At 31.5% G+C, this 14,216-nt stretch overlaps 2 protein-coding genes across 5 annotated transcripts; one reads left to right on the plus strand and one right to left on the minus strand.

Moving 5' to 3' along the window:
• The first annotated feature begins 650 nt into the window (after positions 1-650).
• On the plus strand, positions 651-3,775 carry LOC133677826 (pre-mRNA cleavage factor Im 25 kDa subunit 2-like). Of its 4 annotated transcripts, none has more exons than XM_062099952.1 (7): positions 651-962; positions 1,111-1,156; positions 1,972-2,065; positions 2,208-2,281; positions 2,737-2,823; positions 2,927-3,037; positions 3,511-3,775. In XM_062099952.1, the coding sequence occupies exons 1-7, from the start codon at positions 913-915 to the stop codon at positions 3,583-3,585; spliced, it is 537 nt and encodes a 178-aa protein (XP_061955936.1). In that variant the 5' UTR covers positions 651-912; the 3' UTR covers positions 3,586-3,775. The 4 variants fall into 4 exon arrangements, with proteins under 4 accessions (XP_061955936.1, XP_061955937.1, XP_061955938.1 ...); XM_062099953.1 differs by having other exon boundaries at positions 1,972-2,038; XM_062099954.1 differs by having other exon boundaries at positions 651-957.
• A 341-nt stretch (positions 3,776-4,116) lies between these two features.
• LOC133677825 (pentatricopeptide repeat-containing protein At3g29230-like) lies at positions 4,117-6,039 on the minus strand. Its single transcript, XM_062099951.1, has one exon. The coding sequence runs from the start codon at positions 5,904-5,906 to the stop codon at positions 4,245-4,247; it is 1,662 nt and encodes a 553-aa protein (XP_061955935.1). The 5' UTR covers positions 5,907-6,039; the 3' UTR covers positions 4,117-4,244.
• Between the last annotated feature and the right edge of the window lie 8,177 nt (positions 6,040-14,216).

Here is a 14,216-nt window from a genome sequence, read left to right on the forward strand (position 1 = left end):
CTCCCCTCATCAAATGCAATAATTTAACATAAATATCTTCAATTTTGATGGTCTAAATCAATACTAACAATATCTTTTTCTCTTTACCATCAAAATCCAGCAATCCTCGTTCTCTTCTCTTTAAACTAAGGACTATATATATATATATATATATATATATATATATATATATATATATATAGTTTTAATTTCTTACATTGCTAAATCACCTCTATATATAAAAGAAAAAAAAATATTATTCAGTGTAATTCTTTAATTAAAAAAAAGAGTAAAAAAAAACTTGTATTAAAAACCTATGGAGAATCTCTAAAATATGTTCTTAAAAATTGATGTAAATTTGGAAAATTAATTTTTTAGATGAAGAAATATTATATTTTAGCAAAAACTTTTATCTTTTTCTTTTTTCTGACTCTAGTTTTTCATATAACAATGCTACTCGGACAAATAGTTGGAGACATGTATTTTTTTTTCTTTTTTCTTTTTCTTTTTTTTGATTTTCCATCCATTAACAATGGGCCTAGTAAAAAAACTCTAAAAGTAGTACTGGGCTGGGCTAAGCATTTGGAGTAAAAATTCATGGACCCAACCCAATACCACCTAAACAGTAATTAGCAAACCATAATACTAATTAACCCAAAATTAACACCAAATTAAATATCAATGTTCCTCTCTAATCTCCCTCCCCTTCATCTGCTCTTCATTTCTAGCTGAAAAAGATGTTTAGAAAGGGAAACACAAGAAAACACAGCTTCAACTCACAGAGAAACACCAAAGCCAACAGCTTTTATCAGTAAAAAGGAAGAAGAAATTGGGTTATAAGCAGAGGGAAAGAGAGAGATGGTAGGGGCAGGGTCAGCTGTGGTGAATACATACCCTTTATCAAGCTACACATTTGGTACTTAAGAGCCCAAGATGGAGACAGACACTTCTGTTGCTGATCGACTTGCTCGCATGAAAGTAAAGTAAAAATACACTACCCCTTTTGTTCTTTTTGTTTCTCTTTGAGTTTTGGTGGTTCAATTTCTGGGAATGAACAAAAAAACTCTAGTTAACCCTAGATGGAAAGTCTGGTTCTTTTATGTTGATCTTTTTGTGGGTTTTTAATGACAGTTATATGAAAGACGGGATGAGGGCAAGTGTGGAAGCTATTTTGCTGGTAATGCTTTTGTTTTACCTTTTGTTCTAACTTTCTTTTTGTGCTTGAAATGTGTGTTTAATTGTTGCATTATTGCGAAATGAAGTTGATTGTGATTATGAGATAATAAATTTAACATTGACACTGGTTGGCAATTTAGTATAGGAGTGCTTAGTATTTCTTTCTAAGCTAAAAAGAACTTTTGGGTTGTATGTATTTGGCGTTCATGTTTTACATTGATCATGGGATGTACATTGATACAGATCTTGAATTATATGGTTGGCTGTCTTAGAGGTGGTATTCTTTAATATTTGGTTTTGGTTATGCAAGGATGAACTTGAATGATGACTTATTCTTAATAATCACTCTCTATGTGATTGCTGAACAATATGCTCATGTTCTTGACAATTTGAATGCCTTTTGGAAAAATAAGGTAATCTTGGGAACAGTTTGTATAGATAAACGTCTGTTTCATACCATGTGGAGTAAATCATGATAGTATAATTTGCCTCTAGGATAGCTCAATCTCTTCATTTTCAGTGGATGATGTTGATTCCTAATTCAACTTGAGAAAGTTTTATATTTTGAAAAATGTTTTCTATCCAATATCCTTAAGAATTTCATCTATGTAGAACATGTGTTCAGTCATGTCTTCTATAGCTGTTCTGTATGCTGTAGCAACTTATTTTTTCATATCTTCCATGTAACTCCTCCATGTCTGGTCTGTGATCTTGTACTTATTGGACTTACCGGCCATGGTCTTGTCCATGATAGCTCCATACATCTCTTTTCTCATTCTTATGATCTGTCTCTTGGTGCAATATGTTATTTTACAGGTACAGGAACACAAGCATCCTCACATACTTCTTCTGCAAATTGGAAACACTTTCTGCAAACTTCCTGGTGGGCGTTTGAAGCCTGGAGAGAATGGCATATTTTTCCTCTTCTCTATGTATTATCTTTCAATTTCATTATATATCTTTCTTCGTTAAGTTTTTAGTGGAATCAGCTCTTTCTATATCACTGTTTGGGAGATTTTCTGTTTCTTATTTTTCCCATGCTTATGTAAAAGAAATAGAGGGTTTGAAAAGAAAGCTGACAAGCAAACTTGGGGCTAACTCACCTGCTCTTGTGCCAGACTGGCAGGTAACCTCTTTTTTGGCTATCTTCACGTCGTGTGAACTCATGAAAACAATTTTAAGAAACAGATATTTATAGGTGTTTTCAGGAGAATATTATTGGATTCTATCAAAAAAGAAAAAAGAAAAAAGGTGAATATGATTGGAATAGAGTGGAAAAGATGAAGGCCATGTACAAAGCATCAGATTCTCCTGTATCTAAATTTTCAATCTTGTGACAGCACATGTTAATACCATAAATTCTTTGTAGGTTTATTAGCAATTGAGGTCTGCTTTATGCATGTTTTTATGATAAGTTGCATTTTGTTCCCTGAATTTTATGAGGTTAGAACTTTTGTTGGAACTTGATATTTTGGAAGAAGTTGTTGGTGCCTCAGAGGGCGTCTTCTTCCTTCTTCTTGAGTTCATTGGAATGTAGGACTTTTCTGGTCCATATTTTGGCCACATGTCATTTGCTTGCAGATTGGTGAATGTGTGGCTATCTGGTGGAGGCCAAACTTTGAAACAATTATGTATCCATATTGCCCTCCACACATAACAAAGCCCAAGGTGACTCGTGTTCTTTGCTTATGTGGATCTTTCCTTTTCTTTTTCCTTCATATAGCTGGCAGGCTATGCTTATCCATTTCTTTCTCCAATCTTTGTAATGCAGGAATGCAAGAAACTTTACCTTGTTCGCTTATCTGAAAGAGAGTACTTTGCAGTGCCGAAAAATCTGAAATTGCTCGCTGTGCCATTGTTTGAGCTCTATGATAATGTGCAGGTATGATCACATGTAGTTTTCTGTTGATTGATTATGTTTGGAGTTTGATCTGATTTTGCAATTGCCTGAGATGTTTTTAAGGTTTTGGATGCTATATTTTCTTAGCTTTAACTTGGTTATGCATAAAAACTGAACTACTCCTGAATGAAGAGGTAGTGGTTCAACTGATTGGGAAAACTGAGGCATTAGCTTCAATGAGTTGTATGTATATATATAGTAACTGCTAGTTTGGTGGATGCATCATGAAGATCCACCAAGGGCAAATTGTCTGATTTTTATTTCTTGCTTGTTTTTTTGTCCACCAACCTTCCCTACTCTACACCCCTATAATCTGCTGCTTATAAGATTGGCAAAACTGATTTCCTCCTCGCATTTCCCTAGTCAGGTTTCTGAAAAACCATTCATGATTCTACTATGCTTTTTAGACCAATGATTTTCTGGTATTTCTTCTTACAATGTGTTACTTGGTGCAGAGATATGGGCCAGTCATATCGACCATTCCTCAACAGCTTTCAAGATTCCAGTTCAACATGATTACTACTACTTGAAATTTGCTCACAGGATACACCTTTATGATAGTCCGCAATTAGTGGAGGCTACTGGCAACATAACATGAATCTCAACATTACTTTAGAACAGACTTTTAATTTGGTTAGACTGGTTGTCCAAAAGTTGTGGATGTGTTTCTGTTAACCTTTGGTGTGAGACTTTTATCAGACCTGTTATTTTCATGGTTTAGGTCTCTGTCTTGTGATTTACAATTTAAACGGTCACAATCCATTTCCAGAGTATTAGCTTAAGAATCTCAGGGTTCTATTAGCTTAAGAATTTTCCCAGCAGAATTGATTATGCAGCCATTTTATGGGTTAGTAAGATGGAAAAGGACAAGCCCCATTTTGTATCTGAAAAGTGCATTTTGGTGTGATATTTGTGATTTTCTCATACATGATTGTAACTGTAACTTGTAAGCCGGGGGTTTTTATTGGATCAAGGAAGAATGGGAGATCTTAATTTTCTTCCGTAGAAAACTTTGTATTACAAATCTTGCATGTGATTTGGAATCTTATGGGGTTGCTTGGTTCCAAAATGCTGTCAATGCAAATATTTTATTAGAATGGGAAAAGGTAGTATTTTTTAAAGTTTGTGTTCTAAGACACCTGTATATTTTGTTTGTGATTTCTCAATATACATGGATATATCCTATATCCTAAACAACACTGCTACCTGCCTTCTTCGATATTTTCTTCCCATCCATCTTTTTTCTTTCATCTGCAGCCTCTATCCACTGACCTGCGGAGGCATGGATATTTGACAACAGCACATAGACTCCCGATTCATTTGTTTCGAACTCAGTAGCTTTCTCTACTACCTTTTCTGCTAACTTCAAGTCACCTGTAACTCTACAACCCCCAAGCAAGGCTCCCCATATAGCAACGTCAGGTTCAAAGGGCATATCTTCCACTAGAAGCATTGCTTCCTCAAGCTGGCCATTCCGGCAAAGCATGTCAATTAAGCAACCATAATGTGTAATCTTTGGAATTATCTTGTAATCTTTCTCCATGCTATTAAAGATTATGTGGCCTTCTTCCACCAAACCTCCATGGCTACAAGCAAACAAAGCGCTAGTAAACGTGAAATCGTTTGGCTTCAATCCGGTCTTTCGCATCAGTAAGAAGATTTTGATAGCCTCCTCTGATCTTCCATGTAGAGCTAATGCCTTGATAATGACATTCCAGCAAAAAACATCCCTCTTTCCTATCTTGATAAAAACTGCAAAAGCTTTATCTACATCTCCACATTGAGAATACATTTCTGTAAGAGCAGTCCCTACCATGACTTCCGATTGAGACAAATCTCCAATTAGATAGTGTATATATTTCCCAAACTCCACATCACCTAAATTAGAACACGCTGACAGAACAGAAACAAAAGTATAGCCATCTGGGGTCACTCCTTCTGATTGCATTTGGACAAAAAGATTCAAACTTTCTACGAATTTCCCGTGTTTAGCACAACTTGAAATCATTGAATTCCACGAAACCACATTCCTCTGTGGCATTGTCTCAAAAAAGCTTCTAGCTGTTTCAAGATCGTCTGTATCAGCATATGCTCCAATCATCGAAGTCCATGAAATAACATTCTTCTCTGGCATTTTCTCAAACAAACCTCTCGCATTTGCGACTTTTCCAGCTTTGGCATAACCTAAAATCATAGAATTCCAAGAAACAATATCTCTTTCAGGCATAATATCAAACAACTCTCTTGCTGACTTGACATCACCCATGTTTACGTACTTACCTATCATTTGATTCCATAATTCTACCGGTCTGACACGCATATCATCAAAAATCTTACGAGCATCATCTAACTTGCAATTACTGGCCAGACCCACGTCAAAAGACGCCGGCATTTTCAAATACATGTTAAATAGAGAATTGGCAACCGCGTAGCTCGACTCAAATCCAGACTTTACAATCTCGCAATGTACCCTCTTTCCCCTTCCATACCACTCCAATTCACAACAAGAGTTGATTACATAAGGATACGTGAAGTTGTGAGGCTTTAGTCCTCTCTGAGGCATTTCGTCGAACATCCGTATACATTCCTGAAAAGGGCCATTGAACGCATACCCTCTGATCATGGCATTCCAAATAACGATTTCTGCACTGGAATCGTGACCCATTTGAGAGAATATTAGATTGGAATAATCCATTCTGCCGAACTCGGTGGTTCGACGAAGAAATTTGGAGAATATTTTGATGTTTTTGGAGAGAGAACAAGAGATTATCAAGGCATGGATTTGTTTCAGATGTTGGAATGTGCATTTTGGCAATGTTTTTGAGATTTTTAGTTCTAAGTTACAAGGCATAAATGCTGTAAGTTATAGATTTTTGAATTCTTAAGGAGGCGGGAGCTTTGATCGTGGTGTCTGTCTGTGATTTTATTACTTGTGAGTTATTACTTATCTTCCAATTATTTTACTGAACTTTCATGTCAAGGCCTCCAGGGTGGTAAGGTTTTTCCTTTCTCCCAACACGCCTGTTTTAAAACCAGGCTCGTGTTGGAAAAAAAAAAAAAAAAACCCGGTCGACCCGATGATATAGTATTGTTTTTTAAGAATTTATTTTTTATTAAAACAATTTTGTTATAAATATTTTTTTTATCAACTTTCCTGACTTGTAATTTAAGATTTATTTTGGATCAAAGATGCTTGTAGTAAGATTATCTTCTTCTTCTTTTTCTTCTTCCTTTTCATGTATCTACCTACAAAGCAACATGACCTTATTTCTTCATTCTCAATTTTTTTAAAAAAACATGGCCTTTCGGAGTTTATTAATTTTATTTATTTAAGAATGTTTGTCAAAAGAAACGATTTAGAATTAAATCTTTTTCGTTCATTGATATTAATGTGAGTTGAGAATGCAATTTTTTTTTATTAATAGATTAGAAATTTTTTATAATGATCTTATATTAACAATAAAGCATAAAAATCAAATCACGATAAAAAATAATTATTAGTTCATATAATATTTTAAATTTTATTTTCCACAGTAATAAAAAAATAACTACTAAGATTTAAATAATCGTAATTAATCTCATTATAATAAAACAATATTAATTGAGTTATTCTTGAAAACACAACCAATTAATCACGAAAAAAAGGTATTGAAACAAATATTATCAGGAATCGCAATCTTGTTCCAAAAATCCAACCCCGAAGTCCAAACCTGCATGCCTAAAAAAAGCAGGAAAAGAATTCATCAAAGTCCTCGGAGATTTATAGCAAAATATTCCATCCCAACTTGAACAGCTAGGAAAATGTTAATGTTTGGCTCAAGATTATCCTTTTTTCCCCCTCCTCTTTCTTTCTTTTCTTTTTTTTTTAATAAAAAAAAATTCAACTCCACAGTGACACTTGCAATGAAACATCATGCTAACCTAATGTTTCAGGGCACAGGGATCCTAGTCAATGCTATTAATGTATAAGAATATATATATATATATATATATATATATATATATATATATATATATATATATATATATATCTTTTTGGGCATAAAATATTTTTAGTCTAAGGTACTCTAAAGAAGCAATGGTTGAAACAGGTTAGTTAATTTTGTCGGCGTGAGAGCATACCAGCCATCGACGATGAAAAATCAAAAGGTCTATTAAATAAATATTTGATGATGTATCGTTTGCAAGTCTTTAATTACTGATTGATTAATTAATTATTGTCATTAAAGACGTGGGATTATTTTCTTAAGTTATTCCATCAATTCATTGACCATAATTAGTTATAAACTCTCTCTATATTCAACTAGTTAACAATTTATTTTTCAAATTTAACATTTTCCTTGACAGCATCTTTGGAATCCTCTAAATTAAATTAAATTTATATATTTTAATTAAATATCATATTTGAAGTCATTTTGAGTGTTAAGAATTGAATCTCAAATAAAATTTAATATAAATGATACAAAAAGTAGATCAGATGCTAACCTCTTTTATTTACTATATTAAGAAGAAGAAATTAATGTTAACATTAGATTTTTCAAAATACTCATCTACCCATAATTGTTTTTAGAGACATTTAAAGGAATAAAATGAAAGTAATGAGGATAATATAAAAATAAAATGAACTTAATTCAATTTCTTTTCGAACATATAAATTTAACCTATTTATTAATTGAATTTAAATTAAATATTATAATTGTGACGTAGAACGTGTTGTACCAAATATAAAGTAGAATTCACATGTTTACGTACTAATTTACATACTAAATAGATAAGCCTAAATTTTTTTTGCAAGAAACCTGGACACATCATAAATCAAGGTGAACAAAAATCATGATAACAAAAGATTGAATTCTTGGATGAGACTTAAATTTTTTAAGAAGATTCTACATATAGTTTTCTTTTTATGAACCACTTAGTTGTTCATCGGACCATTAAATCTCTGGAAATCAGGCCCATAAGTTTTTGTTTTGTTTATTTTAGTTAATTTTCTATTTATTTTTGGATTTTAATTAGATTTTTCTATTTAGTTTTGGACTTTTTAATTAGGTCAGTCTTAGGATTTTTATATAAATATTTGGAGTTCTTTTTTCTTATTTAGACTTTAATAAAATATTCGAATATATATAGTTAAAAAGACCAAGTGGCAATGTAAATCAATTAATATTCGTACGTAAATTTACAACATGCAAATATGTTAATCTTCGTGCTTAAATAACCAATCAAACAGGATAGGGACCATCAGAGACAAGCAGACTTGGACTTGCATCATCAATCTCACACAAAACAGAATACTTGACACAATGATTACAATAATTTCTAGTGATTATAACTGATCTCTAATGTAATTAAAGTTTAATATTTCAAATTGCTCGAGCAGGGATTTACTACATCTCGATCCTCCCCCAACTTGATAACAACATGTTAATTACTATGCTAATTATAATTGTGAAATAAATTGCTATCAACATCAACATGGCAATTTGATAATTGGGAAGGTTTGGCTCATCTCTTTCTATCAACATCATGCTTTCGAAAGTTTCAAGGGATCCTAGTGATCATATATATATATATATATATATATATATATATATATATATATATATATATATATATATATATATATAGTTGATGCAACATTGATTGGAAGTCTTAATTAATTAATTAATTTTTTTCTTTGATGAATGCCATTGAGATATTCAGCGACGGGAAATTGAGTAAAACACACAACGCAGCCAATTAAAACATCGATGGCTGCTTAAAGATTTAATTAAGTAGAACACACAATGCAGCCAAATCTGAAAGATGCTTAGCTATAATCATTCTTAGACTTAGGAGCTTAAAATGTGATTATAACATATATAATGATTGCTGGCCTTTAACTATATATATGATATCACAGAAGTTGACATTCTAGATCTTGACTTCATTAGAGTGTGTGGTTCAGCTTGTTTGATCATCAATTCATTTTAGTATGAACAGTTTTGAGAAGAAAAAAAAGTCATAAATAGATATAAAATTTAGAAGAAAAAAACTCTCAATAGATATATAAAATTTAAGGACAAGAGTTGAACTTGAACCAAGACCTCTCTTCCTCTCATTTAAAAGGATACGTACCAACCACTTTGAGCAGAGCATCCCATAGGTGAAATTAAGGGCATCAGATTTTCACCTTATTAATCTTGAGCTAAAATCGATCTTGGTAGTGCTCCAAAAAACGTGGAGTAGTTCCTCCTACTACAAAAGATCAATAAATAATCAAGAAGATCTGCCACAAAAGATTCTCACCGGCAGCCGTCTAGAAAACCTAAGAAAAGTGAAGGTCACTGTGAGCACAAGAGACAGCGGGGGAGGACGAGGCGGCTAGGTAGGGTTTTTTACTTCTTCATCTTTTTATTATTATTGTTGTTGCGTGTTAATTTTTAAATTTGATATCTGATTTCAAATATTTCTATTCCATAATTAAAAAATGTTATCAAATCCACTTATATCAGAAAAAGTTATTAAATTTATACACCGTTAAACCATCCTTTTAAAGTTAATATACAACTTTTTATCACAGAGAATAAAGACGAACAATCGAAGACAACTACTGAGGTTATTGCATCATCAGCTTGCTTAACATTGTGCTTACTTCAAATCAGTGACGACTTACAATTTTAAATGTCAAATTGCCCAACGGTTTTAATTTCCTAATCGTTGCATCACACCTCGTGTCTAAATTAATGATTTTTTTTATATATATAATTAAAGGGTCATTGGTTAATCAAGACGACCAACGTATGATTTAGTGTTAATTAAGTAATCCAAAACTGATCAAATCAGATCCGAACACGTTGTACCTCTCTATTGAGCAGAGGGCTTTTCATGCAAGTATTTTAATAATTCATTAGTCCCGCTATCATCTTATGATTATACTTTAATCATCGTTATATATATATTGATCATTTGGATTTAAGAAATTGAAGGACAAGTCATAATTAGCAGTATCACTTAAGAGGGTATATACGTACGTACATGCATGTTCTGTGGAAGAGAAGCATGCCAATGGTCTAGAAGAAGGATTAATATATAACTAAGAAGTGCACGTCACCAAAGAGAATATGACAGTTGTTGCAAGCTATACGTAATTAAAGTCTAATCTTTAAATTAATTCTTAATCTTAGAGGACATAAATATTGTGTATACGTAGTGTACGACTGGAAAAATTAATTAAAATATATACCTTTTGTATATATGTTTATTGATACAAATAAATTATTTATGGTTTCTGATGATTAATGTAGATATTCTTGGAGGTTTTGATACAAAGGAATGCCTTTATATTTTTTTTGGTAAATATATTTTTCTTTAATTTTCAAAAAGACTCAACAAGTGTTCTGTACGTAGAAAAAACACACGGCAGCAAGCCAGTTTGGCTGCGTAGGACATATTAGCAGACTGCAGACAGATCATATTAATTAATTGCTAAGAAATGGGGTGATGGGAAAAGATGGGAAAGTTTTATTTATTTATTTATTTCAATTTAAAAACTTTATAGTGTTTGCACAAATCATGGAATATCTAAACCGGGACTTAAGAAATGAAAAGACGTACGTAGCTGTTTTTAGATTGAAATAAATAAATAATAACAAAATGGTACGTATATGTCGTTATATAGGTAAGATTTTACATGCATATTTATACGTGTACAAAGACAACTCTCTTAATGGAAATTCTCGCGCGTAATTCATCTACAGGACACCTCATTTGTTTGAATAGAAAATGATATTGAGATTGAGAATTTGGTATTAATTACTCATTAAAACCAAAGATTTTACAACTACCCAGATGGTACTGAAGCTAGCTTACAAATTAATACTGATCATCGATGAACAAGGATCGATTTAGTATTTCTCCATTCTCAAAATATAAAATGACTTGGTATATTTTGATATTTGACTTCTTTCATCCACCCTAATTGTAGCTAGGTCAAGAGATTGGTGCTGGATTAAAATATTTTCATTCTTCGTATTAATGAGAGAGAGAGAGAGAGAGAGAAGGGTTTTTAAGTAATTTATTGATATTTTAATTTACCAAGTCATGATCAATCGACAAGAAATAAAAACTTAAATCATACACATGCAGATGAATATTTCCTTTAGTATTAATTAAAATGGATCCCAACAGCAACAATCATTAATTAATTATGGATTAACAACTACAAAGATCTTGAGATGAGTATATATTTTTTAAAACAAAGAAACCAACCACTCGTTTCCTAATTAGTCCTATTTTTAATTTCCAATTACAGCTTGAAATGCAATATCAACATGCTGCATGATCTGCTTGAAGCGGACAACGTACGGTTAATTTCTTATAGTTAATGGATTTAATCTCTTAATCAAAGTTATTTGATTTGATTTAATTAATGCATGAAACAGCATCTCCAATATATAATGTAGTATTAATCTTTAGAATTCATTTGACCTCTTCCTTTCCCTGCTGGCTTAATTCCCACTATATGTATATACTTGATTGTATAACGGTTTGATGGTGCATTTGATCTCTTTGCTCTCAATATTTGTATTGATTTGGTCCCTTCACTCTTATTCTTTCCAATCTCATCCTTCTAGTCTATGCGTGTTCTTATAGTAATTTTGTGTTAATATTAATCATTCCAATTAATTGCTCCAATGTTAAAATCTTTTTTCCAACAACACTTTAATTATAACTATCAGAAGGATTAATTGATTGAGGTTAAACTAATTAATTAATTGTCATTTAATTGCTTCGTTAATTGGGCATCACATGCATAAATATTTTTCACATGGAATGAAGAGTTGACCCACAATATTCCTTATGAATGATGTCGTGAGCAGCTTAAAAAGTAGGTGATATAATTTCTTGCAAGTCACATAATAACTCAAGAATTACATGAAATATTGTTTTTTGTTAGTAGTATGCATGCAGGTCATGTAACATCGATCGTGAATTTGGTGTGTGAATTCAATGTTCACGTACGTTACATGGAATCTGTTTGTTCATGTCATATTCAATAATTAAACAGAGTGATTAGATGATGATTTATTGTTGATTCTTAATGGAGACAATTTATATGCAGAGTATTATTGAATAGATTAAGATAATTTTAAATAATTAAGACAATCAAAGTATAAAAATAATACATTAAGCACCCATTTGTTTTTTGGTTTCAACCTACGTTTTTGTCCAAAAAAAAACAAAACAGATTACAACCTTGATGGTGGTTGAGGAAGCATCTTTGATAAAGACTTTTGAAATGTTTTGATTTAGGTAGTACCCTGCTCCAACATGGAAATATAATTATACAGATAAATTAACTATCCAGTAAGTGATTTAATAATAAAACTTTGAGATTAAAAAATTTATTTTTTTTATGATTTTAAATTTAAGATAAAAAGATTTGCTTCTCATGTGGTCTTAAATTCAAGTCATGTGGTTGTTAATATTAATGGCTGCTGGAGGCTTATCTGATCGTCAACTTCATCAGAACCTGTAGGAATTAGTCAAGGTGCGCACAAGCTGCCTCACCCCAGGTGAATAATAAAAAAATTATACAAAAAAATTAATACTTTTAATCATAATAAAAATAAAAATAATTATAACACAAATAATATTCTTAATAATATTAATACTCTTAATCATAAGAAAAATAAAAATAATAAAACTATTTTTAATATTAATACTTTTAATCATAATAAAAATAAAATAATTATAACACAAATAATTTTTTTCAATATTAATAATAATTTTTTTCATATTTATTAATTGTTTTATTAATAATATCAATTATAATAATAATAATCATAATCATAACATAAATGGTAATATTTTTAATATTCACACTATTAATTATAATAGAAATAATTATATTTATAACATAAATAATTAAAAATTTCAAAAATGATTACAACACAAATAATAATATTTTTTATATCAATACTTTGAGTTATAATAAAAATAATAATATTTATAACACAAATAATACTATTTTTTATCTGAACATTTTGAATTATAAGATGAAAAAATAATATTTATACCACACATTATTATATTAACACATGTGGTTGGGCGCGGATGCGACCAGACCCAACATAGGGTTGGGCGCGGACACGACCAGACCCAATATGAAATTGGGCGTCTACGCGTCCCCACCCACCTTAGGGTTGGGCGTGGACGCGTTCAATCCTAACTTGATTTGGGGTCGGGTATGGACACGCCTATCTTAGGGTTAGGTGAGGACGTATCCAGGCGGTGCTCGGATAGCTATTTATCATACAGGAGATCCCTACACACGAGAGATTCCTAACAAAAAGGAATCATGCATTCTAGTAGTGCTATATTTTAAAATATTATCAATCTGTAATCGGTAGGAACTCTCGTTTTAAAAAGAATTAATTCCTTAAAGCCCAATAGGATTATAGGCTGACAAAACTATATATTATACAAATAATTATCCAGACAGAAGCTTAATATATAACATGTCGAATTTTGATCCATCTTTTTTTATCTTTGTGAATAATATTCCATCCAATTTTTCTAATTAGGAAGAACATAAAATCTGTCAATGCATCCAATTAAGACAGTGTTTTTCGATTTTTTTTTAATTAAGTCTCATAAAATAATTAGTGGTCAACGTCGAGAGAAGGCCAACTATATATTAGCATAAATATGATAGACCAATGATCTTCTTTGGCAATCTCAACAAGTTAATTATCGATTATTTTCATTATAAGAAAATGATTGACTCCTCAAAGACTTTTTCCCACATCAATAATGTAACATGTTACAAGGCACGCTAGTGCTTGTTTATTGCTGTCCCCAATCCCACTGGGATTTGGTTTTCTACATTCTTTCTCTTTGGCAGGCCAAAAGTTTGTGCCAATTTTGATTTGAAGAGTCAAGGTTTTAGCTACCAAGATTGCACACGGATTTGCTCTTTTTATTTATTCTTAATAAATACCATGATTATTCAATAATCTCCTAATCAATGTGGACGTTAAACCTGTCGGTGATTAGGTTATGCTCTCTCTCTCTCTCTCTCTCTCTCTCTCTCTTTAAAATATTGTTTTGTTTTCAAATTCTATTTGGTAAACGTATATATTATCCAATATATATATTCGTTCATTGGAGTATTTGA

The sequence above is a fragment of the Populus nigra genome, chromosome 18 (genome assembly GCF_951802175.1).
Source record: "Populus nigra chromosome 18, ddPopNigr1.1, whole genome shotgun sequence".
NCBI lineage: Eukaryota > Viridiplantae > Streptophyta > Magnoliopsida > Malpighiales > Salicaceae > Populus > Populus nigra.

Coding starts and splice junctions, on each gene's coding strand:
- LOC133677826 (XM_062099952.1), top strand. CDS start 913: ATGGAGACAGACACTTCTGTTGCTGATCGACTTGCTCGCATGAAAGTA. Junction 1,157..1,971: donor GTGTGGAAGCTATTTTGCTG/GTAATGCTTTTG, acceptor GTTATTTTACAG/GTACAGGAACACAAGCATCC. Junction 2,282..2,736: donor CTCTTGTGCCAGACTGGCAG/GTAACCTCTTTT, acceptor ATTTGCTTGCAG/ATTGGTGAATGTGTGGCTAT.
- LOC133677825 (XM_062099951.1), bottom strand. CDS start 5,906: ATGCCTTGTAACTTAGAACTAAAAATCTCAAAAACATTGCCAAAATGC.